Source organism: Scylla paramamosain, unplaced genomic scaffold, assembly GCF_035594125.1.
Source record: "Scylla paramamosain isolate STU-SP2022 unplaced genomic scaffold, ASM3559412v1 Contig65, whole genome shotgun sequence".
In the NCBI taxonomy this organism is placed as follows: domain Eukaryota; kingdom Metazoa; phylum Arthropoda; class Malacostraca; order Decapoda; family Portunidae; genus Scylla; species Scylla paramamosain.
The window spans coordinates 287,074-297,500 of record NW_026973730.1 but is presented as its reverse complement, the minus strand read 5'-3'; the positions used below and the strand labels follow the sequence as shown (position 1 = coordinate 297,500).

The following is a 10,427-nucleotide window of genomic DNA, read 5'->3' as shown; positions in this document are numbered from 1 at the left end:
GAAGAGCATGGACATGAGAGTAAGTTGTGGAAAGAAAAGATAGAAGTGAATTAGTCAAGCAAATATGGAGATTTGAATCTTGAAATTGACATAGTATTCATTGTTATTCATTTGGCATCTTTTTTCTCTTGTAGGGTGTTGATGATAAGCTCTTGGGAAAATGACAATCCACAGAGGACATGTCTGTTGTCAAAATAACAGGTGTACTTCTTACATTGAGTGGGTGGTCAAGAGGCCCAGGAGCTTTTCTCAGGTGAGTAATGTTTTGATGATGGCCAGTAAATAAACAAAATATGCCAAATTACCATATTGAAAAGCTGTATGTTATATATTCTGTGCTTATCTTTCAGGTGTAAAGGCTGCTGCAGATCTGTAGGACGGTGGAGTTTCCTGACACAAGCTGAGGCTAAGCTAGAAGGACCTACCTTAAGGTCCTTTGAGATACCAGGAGTTGTTTCAAGAAAGCATGGCACCAGTGACTCTGAGAATTCAGAAGAAGGTGGTGTCTTTGTAAGTCCAGAGCCTGAGGATACTCAGTCTCAATGGCGAATGAGGTTAAGAGAGACGGGCGAGTGAGCAGAGCCCCTCTGAAGAGCTACGTCCACGCAGAAGGAAGGGAAGTGAAAGATGGAGAAAGGACACCACCAGCACAGTAGCCAGATGGATGCCAGTGAGGAACCCTTTGTCATTCATACTCCTCTTATTAACAAACAAAAGGTTAGAAAACAAGCTACTTTGTTTTCAGAGTCTACATTGTCATTGTCACTCTATAATATCAATAGTAGTTTTAGAAATATACACACACACACACACACACACACACACACACACACACACACACACACACACACACACACACACACACATTCATTCATTTACCATTGTTCATAATAAAGGTGTTTCTTAGAGTGAGCAGTGAGAGGTGAGCAGAGGCAGCAATGGGCCACCTGAGAAATCATATTAAAAGAGCTAGGAAAGGACTAGATATTGATAGGCAGACAGGCAGGGCAGTTAGTTGTGGGCTGAGCAACAGAGAGCATTGTTTATATCTGCTGGTAGTTACAATAATAACATTTGGGCCCAGTATTCTGAACCACTTTGCTCTCTCTCTCTCTCTCTCTCTCTCTCTCTCTCTCTCTCTCTCTCTCTCTCTCTCTCTCTCTCTCTCTCTCTCTCTCTCTCTCTCTCTCTCTCTCTCTCTCTCTCTCTCTCTCTTTTTTTAAACAAATATTTACAGAAAGGCTTAAAATTCCACATTGAGTGTGGAATTATTTAAAAAGCCTATGATAGTATTTTTTTACAGGAATAACACTATACATGCTTAACATAAAGATTATAATGTTAATACAATAAAATAGTAAAAATTTAAAGCGCCAGTGGGGACAGGTGCGTGCTACGCCAGCTGTGGGCTGCCAGCTTCACCTGGTGCGTGGACATGTCCTGCACTTGGGGCGTGGCCGCCAAGTGGCCACGGCCGCTCTCTCTCTCTCTCTCTCTCTCTCTCTCTCTCTCTCTCTCTCTCTCTCTCTCTCTCTCTCTCTCTCTCTCTCTCTCTCTCTCTCTCTCTCTCTCTCTCTCTCTCTCTCTCTCTCTCTCTCTCTCTCTCTCTCTCTCTCTTTACCCTCTTTTCCTACATTCCCTCTCTCCTCCTCCTCCTCCTCCTCCTCCTCCTCCTCCTCCTCCTCCTCCTCCTCCTCCTCCTCCTCCTCCTCCTCCTCCTCCTTCACCCACAGAACATCAGCAGCACCTTTAAGTCCACCATCAACATCACACCTCAAAACACACCCAAACACACCCAAAATCCTTAAAATACACCAAGAAAAAGACACATAATTAATTAATGAACCTTTTACCTACTTTATTATTATTATTATTATCATTATTATTATTATTATTATTATTATTATTATTATTATTATTATTATTATTATTATTATTATTATAATTATTTTATGCTTTGAATCACATCATAAGGCTCTCACTCACTCTCACATACACACACGCACGCACACACACTCACCGTCACTTCCTCCCACAGCACTTATTCCATTACCACGACGCGATGCACGACAGGGTGAAAAAAATCCTCAAAGAACGACAGAAGGAAGCCGAGGACTCCTTAGTGGCACACCTTCAAGTCTGCCTTCCCTCAGCTGTTCAACATATTCATGGCCTTTGTGACTTTGGCAATCTTCCCTGCAGGCCTGGCGGGTATGTTTGGGGCTGGGAGGTGCTTGGGAGGAGCTGGGAGGGGCTAGATGCTGGAGAGGAGTGGCTGAGATGAATTGGAAAGGGTTAGGATAGGTTGGGATGAATTTAGATAGGCTGAGATGTACTGGGAGAGGCTGGGATGGACTGGGAGAGGCTGGGATGAAGAAACATTTCAATATATTTCACCTTTCTTTCTCTTAACCCCTTGATCCTTATAAATATGTGTTGAGATGTACTGGGAGAGGCTGGGATGGACTGGGAGAGGCTGGGATGAAGAAACATTTCAATATATTTCACCTTTCTTTCTCTTAACCCCTTGATCCTTATAAATATGTGTTGAATCCCCTCACTTAACAAGATATAAATCACTCAGCTCTCCCAGATTAGTGAGGTTTAATTTTCCCTCTAATATCCCTGCCTCTCTCTCTCTCTCTCTCTCTCTCTCTCTCTCTCTCTCTCTCTCTCTCTCTCTCTCTCTCTCTCTCTCTCTCTCTCTCTCTCTCTCTCTCTCTCTCTCTCTCTCTCTCTCTCTCTCTCTCTCTCTCTCTCTCTCTCTCTCTCTCTCTCTCTCTCTCTCTCTCTCTCTCTCTCTCTCTCTCTCTCTCACAGGTCAAGCCACACACTCACTCTCTCTCTCTCCCTCACAGGTCAAGGTATGGGAAGCATCACCCCTTCACCCCAGACACCCTCCCCACACCCCAGGCCCCACACACCCCTGGGGAGAGGCAGGAACACACCCCAAACAGCTGTCATGTCTCAAAATCAAATCAAAGGGAATTTTTGAAGACTTGGGGTTCAGACAGTGGTACCCCTGCTTCTCCCCCAACCCCACACCCCGGACGCCCCTCCATGCCACCCCGTGGACACCCTGGGGGAGGCTGTCGCACCCCATGCACCCCACACACCCCATGAATGCCGACAGTGGGTGCCCAGAGTTGCATCACAAAACGCAAGCCTGGACCCAGTTGACTTCACACAGTCTTCTCAGCCCTCCCACAGCCTTTGACAGCCTCCCACAGTGCATCACAGCCTCCTACAGCATTGGATGCCAGAACACAGCACACCAATCCTTCCCACAGTGGCCAGAAACAGCACACAGCAAAATGGTTAACCAGAATGAACAGACACACGAACTGACACACATAGACACAGCGCCAAACGCCATAGAGCCAACGCACAGCATCCCACAGCAGCCAGGGGGACAGCACAGCATCACGGACTCCCCAGACACCCTCAGAACACCACAGCACACAGCACAGGATGAAATATTAAGCTTAGCCTTTGCATCACCTGTCATAAACAGCACTGGGGGAGATGACAGCACACAGTGGCACACAGCAGGGACCCAGGGACTAGTGAGGACTGAACAGCAAGCCACAGCATCACCACACCCTGTGGATGCTGTGAGGGAAGCAGGACGACCACACACAAGGCACAAGATTGAGAAACGGACAGAAAGAGGAACCATTAATTCGAAGGATCATTTTAAAAACAAGACTCATAACTTCTGCTGCTACTTCTGCTGCTACTACTGCTACTATTACTGCGGCTACTGCTATAGGGGGTGCATCTGTGTCCTCCAGCAATATTTACCAGTGTATCGAGACTTAGACAAGACTTCACCATTAAACAAGATGAAAATCTCGGAACAGGGAAGGAGAAAAATAACTCGGAGAACGAGAAGGACAAGAGGAAGGCGCGACACTGACACACAAACGCACACACACACACAAAACGGAAGCCACTACAGGCTTTAGACCTCTCATGTGACTCTGGCAACAGTGATCCCAGTGTTACCAATCCCCTGTGTGACTCTAGGAGCGCGGACAGCCGGAAACAAGGGCTGGGGAGGCCGGGAGTGAGGTCAGGGGTCACAGGAGAGGGAAACAGTGCTCTTCCTCTTCCTCCTCGCTGCAGTTCAGGTCACCACAGCCTTGCCGCAGCCAGCCACACCCACCACGGGCCTCCACACACCCTCACGCAGCAGTGCCAAGGCTGGACACAGCACTGCACAGCCCAGAACAGTCTATGCCTAATTCTCTAGTCATTTATATTCAGAATTTAAGTAAGTTTGGTGGGTTGTGTCTATTTTTGTTATCATTATTATTATTATTATTATTATTATTATTATTATTATTATTATTATTATTATTATTATTACTCATTTCTAATATAATCTTTCCTCTCTCTCTACCACCACCACCACCATCACCACAGCCCCCCTTGTGAGGACAGCGACTACCACCACCACCACCACCAGCACAGCCAAGCAGATGCAGACACAGAAGAAGGGTTTGTAATAATAATAATAATAATGTTTAAAAATAATCAAATTGAAAATATTGAGATAAAAAGGAAGATCTCTCTCTCTCTCTCTCTCTCTCTCTCACACTCCCTCTCTCCTGCAGATAAGATCACATGACCTCTCCCACACCCTTGACCTGACCATGTAACTGGCCAGGACCATACTGAGGCGATCTGAGAGTCTCCTAACTTCTCTGCCCCAACCCAGCGGCAGAAATAGCCCAAGAAGTAGCCCAAATGTAGCCTGCCATAAGAGATAGCCCAGTAGCTAAAAAAAATAGCCCAAAGATTAGGTTGCCCAAAAAATAGCCCAAAGAATGTGGTTTTTTATGTTTTATTTATTTAGTTTATTTATTTTAATTGTAAAGGAAGTTAAGAATTTTTTTTTTAAGTCAGTCAGTTCTCTAAGTCAAGAAAGGTGTGTGTCAGTCAGTCAGTCAGTCAGTCAGTCAGTCAGTCAGTCAGTCAGACAGACAGACAGACAGACATACAGACAGACAGACTTATGCCATTGAGAAAATGACATTAAGCTCTAGGCTATTAAAAGTAGATTTGATATTTGAGAGAGAGAGAGAGAGAGAGAGAGAGATAATAATTGTAGTATGTGTGTGTGAGAAACATGACTGCCTGCCCAGATCCCCCTTTGAGGCAGCTGATTGGTTGACAACTTGGTGCTTGTATCTGATTGGTCACCATGACTTAGATGTGACACGTGATTGGTTGGAATTACTACTGTTACTGTTATTTTTAAGTTCTGACTAAGTGTAATGGGAAATGTTGTGTTTCTGATAAGTTTTTGGTCATTTTCAAGTTTGGCTGAGTTCTGACTAAGTTCTGAATTTAAATGCATTTTTGTGAAGATTTTTAGTCTAGGAAAGTTTGGCTAATTTTTTTTTTTGAAGTTCTGAGTGAAAATGTTGTGTTTCTGATAAGTTTTTAAGGTCATTTTGAAGTCTGGCCAAGTTCTGACTAAGTTCTGAATTAAAATATTGTGTTTTTGTGAAGATTTTTTGGTCTAGGAAAGTTTGGCTAATTTTTTTTAAGTTCTGAGTCAAAATGTTGTGTTTCTGATAAGTTTTTTATGTTATTTTCAAGTTTGGCCAAGTTCTGACTAAGTTCTGAATTAAAATATTGTGTTTTTGTGAAGATTTTTTATTAAGGAAAGTTTGGCTATTTTTTTTTTAAGTTCTGAGTCAAAATGTTGTGTTTCTGATAAGTTTTTTATGTTATTTTCAAGTCTGGCCAAGTTCTGACTAAGTTCTGAATTAAAATATTGTGTTTTTGTGAAGATTTTTGGTCTAGGAAAGTTTGGCTAATTTTTTTTAAGTTCTGAGTCAAAATGTTGTTTCTGATAAGTTTTTAAGGTCATTTTCAAGTCTGGCCAAGTTCTGACTAAGTTCTGAATTAAAATATTGTGTTTTTGTGAAGATTTTTGGTCTAGGAAAGTTTGGCTAATTTTTTTTAAGTTCTGAGTCAAAATGTTGTGTTTCTGATAAGTTTTTTATGTTATTTTCAAGTCTGGCCAAGTTCTGACTAAGTTCTGAATTAAAATATTGTGTTTTTGTGAAGATTTTTGGTCTAGGAAAGTTTGGCTAATTTTTTTTAAGTTCTGAGTCAAAATGTTGTTTCTGATAAGTTTTTAAGGTCATTTTCAAGTCTGGCCAAGTTCTGACTAAGTTCTGAATTAAAATATTGTGTTTTTGTGAAGATTTTTGGTCTAGGAAAGTTTGGCTAATTTTTTTTAAGTTCTGAGTCAAAATGTTGTGTTTCTGATAAGTTTTTTATGTTATTTTCAAGTTTGGCCAAGTTCTGACTAAGTTCTGAATTAAAATATTGTGTTTTTGTGAAGATTTTTTATTAAGGAAAGTTTGGCTATTTTTTTTTTAAGTTCTGAGTCAAAATGTTGTGTTTCTGATAAGTTTTTTATGTTATTTTCAAGTTTGGCCAAGTTCTGACTAAGTTCTGAATTTAAATATTGTGTTTTTGTGAAGATTTTTGGTCTAGGAAAGTTTGGCTAATTTTTTTTAAGTTCTGAGTCAAAATGTTGTGTTTCTGATAAGTTTTTAAGGTCATTTTCAAGTCTGGCCAAGTTCTGACTAAGTTCTGAATTAAAATATTGTGTTTTTGTGAAGATTTTTGGTCTAGGAAAGTTTGGCTAATTTTTTTAAAGTTCTGAGTCAAAAGGTTGTGTTTCTGATAAGTTTTTTATGTTATTTTCAAGTTTGGCCAAGTTCTGACTAAGTTCTGAATTTAAATATTGTGTTTTTGTGAAGATTTTTTATTAAGGAAAGTTTGGCTAATTTTTTTTTAAGATTGAGTCAAAATGTTGTGTTTCTGATAAGTTTTTAATGTTATTTTCAAGTTTGGCCAAGTTCTGACTAAGTTCTGAATTAAAATATTGTGTTTTTGTGAAGATTTTTTATTAAGGAAAGTTTGACTAATTTTTTTTAAGTTCTGAGTCAAAATGTTGTGTTTCTGATAAGTTTTTTATGTTATTTTCAAGTTTGGCCAAGTTCTGACTAAGTTCTGAATTTAAATATTGTGTTTTTGTGAAGATTTTTTATTAAGGAAAGTTGCTAATTTTTTTTTAAGATTGAATCAAAATGTGTTTCTGATAAGTTTTTTATGTTATTTTCAAGTTTGGCCAAGTTCTGACTAAGTTCTGAATTTAAATATTGTGTTTTTGTGAAGATTTTTTATTAAGGAAAGTTTGGCTAATTTTTTTTTAAGTTCTGAGTCAAAATGTTGTGTTTCTGATAAGTTTTTAATGTTATTTTCAAGTTTGGCCAAGTTCTGACTGTTATAATTGAAAGTATTGTGTTTTTGACAAGATTATAAGTGTGAAAGTTTGTGTTAAGTTCATTGCAGTGAAAGTTGATGTGTATACTTAAGTTATTCACTTATAGAAACTTATAAGGGCATAAAGGTTACATTGAAAAAATTAGAGGAATAAATGTTTACTTATTTTGTATTGTGAGAGAGAGAGAGAGAGAGAGAGGTCAGGTGCCTTCTAATGATAATAATAATAATAATAATAATAATAATAATAATAATAATAATAATAATAACTAGTATTCATACCAAAATATCCATCCATAGAAAATATTCATGTTTTTACTATTATTATTATTATTATTATTATTATTATTATTATTATTATTATTATTATTATTATTACTATTATTATTATTGCTGCTGCTGCTACTACTACTACTACTACTACTACTACTACTACTACTACTACTACTACTACTACTACTACTACTACTACTACTACTACCACCACCAAACACCACCAATACACTCCCACCACTACCACCACTACTACTACTACTACTACTACTACTACTACTACTACTACTACTACTACTACTACTACTACTACTACTACTACTACCACCACCACCACCACCACCAAACACCACCAATACACTCCCACCACTACCACCACTACTACTACTACTACTACTACTACTACTACTACTACTACTACTACTACTACTACTTTTTCCATGCAATTAGGCATATTAGGATCATCATCAGTAGTAGCAGTAGTAGGCCTAGTCATTACACACAATAATTCATAATAAACTTGTATATATATTTTTCTGCATATTTCAATTTCTTATTTTATTTATTCCAATGATTTTAACTAATACACTCCATGTTTAGACCTATGTGTGTGTGTGTGTGTATGTGTTAGGTGACCCAGCATGACCTCTCATTGTGACCTCTGCTGTTTGAGTCAAGTCTGGTGAGAAATTGATGTACACTAGCATTGAAACCATTGGAGATTCAAATAAGCTAGGCAGTGTTGTGTTGTGTTCGGGGTGTTCGGCTAAGAATTAAAATTGTGTTTCGGATAAGCTGGCCAGTGTTGTGTTGTGTTCAGGGTGTTTGGCAAAGGAAAAACTGTATTTGGGATAAGGTGTGTGCATTTTTGGGTATTTGGTGTAGGGTAAACTTGTATTTTGGGTAAACCAGCAGAATATTGGATAAAGTTGTGTTTGTGATGAAAGAAATTGTGTGTAGAATATTTAGGTGAAAGATAAGCAGTGTTTTTTAATTAGATACAGAAGTGGTGTGTGTGTTTTTTTGGTGTTTGGTAAAGGACGAACTGTTGTAATTGAAATGGTGTTGAGGATTGAAGATTTTGTTAAACTTATTTCATAGTATCTAATTCTTTTCTGTGGTCTTCTTCCTCCTCCTCTTTTTTCTTTCTTTCTTGTGTTCCTTCTTCCTCTTTCCCTTTCTTTTCTTTCTGGTGTTCCTTCTTCTTCCTCTTCTTTCTCTTGTCCTTTTCTTTTCTTGTTCCTTCTCCTTTCTCTTCTTCCTCTCTGTGTGGTTGTTAGCTAGTTGTGTGAACGAGTGAATGAGCGAGACTTGTGTGAGGCATGAATACGTGTATGAGTGAACGAGCTAGGCTTCAGTCATAAGTGTTAAGTGGAAGTGCGCGGCCTGGCGCCGAGAGATCACCTACCTCCAGCCTTCTGTTCACACCTTCTGTGAATAAACACCTGCACTGTTACCTGCGTTTCCTGTGCCCCTGCTGGTCAAGAGTCGAACATGGCGCAGTGAGTAGGATCAGGACAAGGCTGCAGTGGGTACGGCGCAGAATGGAGAAGCAGTTGGAGGCGCTGGCTGCCCTGCTAGCGCGACAGTCGGAGCAGAGTCAGGCCCTGCTAGCGCGACAGTCGGAGCAGAGTCAGGCTCGCGAGGAGCGTTTAACCCAGCTGCTGGAGAGAGTGGGGACACAAGCTCCCAGTCGCACCACGGCGAGCAATGAAGGCGAAACCACAGCCCGCAGCACGTCTACCCAGGGCGCGAGGTTCCCGACGTCCGCCACCATCATTCCTCACTTAACGGCGTCAGCATCTTTACGTGAGTTCGACACGTGGCGCCATAAGTTTGAAGGATACGTAACCCTCGCCAGGATAGACTGTCTCTCCCTGGCTGAGCAGAGGGCGGCACTCGCTGCTGTCCTAGACGACGAGTGGACCCGTACACTTCGCTACGGGATAAGCTTACCGAGAGACGCGGAGTTAAGAACCATCCTCGATGCAATGTGTGAGTACCTGCGAAGCCAGCGCAACATCATCATGGATAGAAGAGACTTCTACTCCCGCGTGCAAGAAACGCAAGAAGGTTTTGACGACTTTTTATGTGCTGTAAAGGAAATCGCCAATTTCTGTGACTTTTGCGACCAGTGCATAAACCATCAGCTGCGTGACAGAATTGTCGTTGGGACACGAGACGAAGTGGCTCTGAAACGCATGCTGGAAAACAAGAAACTCACCCTTGAAAACGCCATAGATATTTGCAGAGCATCAGAGAGCGCTAACCAGTGTAGTGCAGTACTAAGGGGCGGCTCTCACTCTTCGAGCCATGGTGTGAACGCTGTCTCGAACTACAGGAAGGGCAGTTTCGGGGGCTCAAGCCCCACGGGCTGTTATCGTTGTGGCAAAGATTGTCGCAGTGACAAAAGGGGATGCCAGGCAATAGATAAAGTGTGTCGTAACTGCGGGAAAAGAGGGCATTTTGCGAGTGTATGTCAGCAGACAGTGAGGAAACGACGAGGAGCTTCGAGGAGTTCCTCAACTGTCTCTCCTCATCGCGGTGCAGGCCCGAGGCGGGGAGCCAGTGCCAGTGTATACCAGCTCTTATCAGGCGTATACACAAAGACGGTGACGGCACGACCTGCGCCCCAGGTGCTCATTACCGCCACACATCCCGCTGGAAGAGACAAGATTACGTGGACTCCTGACTCTGGGGCCGAAACGACCGTTATTGGCCTCGACACGGCAACACTCCTTGGAATCCCGCCCTCCAGCTTGGCGCCCGCTGATGGTGATGGACTTTATGCTGCCGGTAATCACCCCCTCACCTGTGTAGGAACTTTCTCGTCGCACTTG

At 41.5% G+C, this 10,427-nt stretch overlaps 1 protein-coding gene across 6 annotated transcripts in view; it reads left to right on the top strand.

The window, feature by feature from the left end:
• Nucleotides 1-8,567, top strand: part of LOC135098461 (uncharacterized) — a 26,058-nt gene extending 17,491 nt beyond the window's left edge. For 3 of the 6 annotated variants that reach the window (XM_064000851.1, XM_064000850.1, XM_064000848.1), the window contains exons 2-6: nucleotides 135-253; nucleotides 351-717; nucleotides 2,859-4,276; nucleotides 4,429-4,503; nucleotides 4,620-8,567. In XM_064000851.1, coding sequence (XP_063856921.1) covers nucleotides 628-717; nucleotides 2,859-3,968 — 1,200 coding nt within the window. In that variant the 5' untranslated portion in view covers nucleotides 135-253; nucleotides 351-627 and the 3' untranslated portion in view covers nucleotides 3,969-4,276; nucleotides 4,429-4,503; nucleotides 4,620-8,567. Of the gene's footprint in view, nucleotides 1-134; nucleotides 254-350; nucleotides 718-2,038; nucleotides 2,212-2,858; nucleotides 4,277-4,428; nucleotides 4,504-4,619 lie in introns of all 6 variants that reach the window. The other 3 variants (XM_064000852.1, XM_064000853.1, XM_064000854.1) reach the window with 2 other exon arrangements.
• Nucleotides 8,568-10,427: the final 1,860 nt, after the last annotated feature.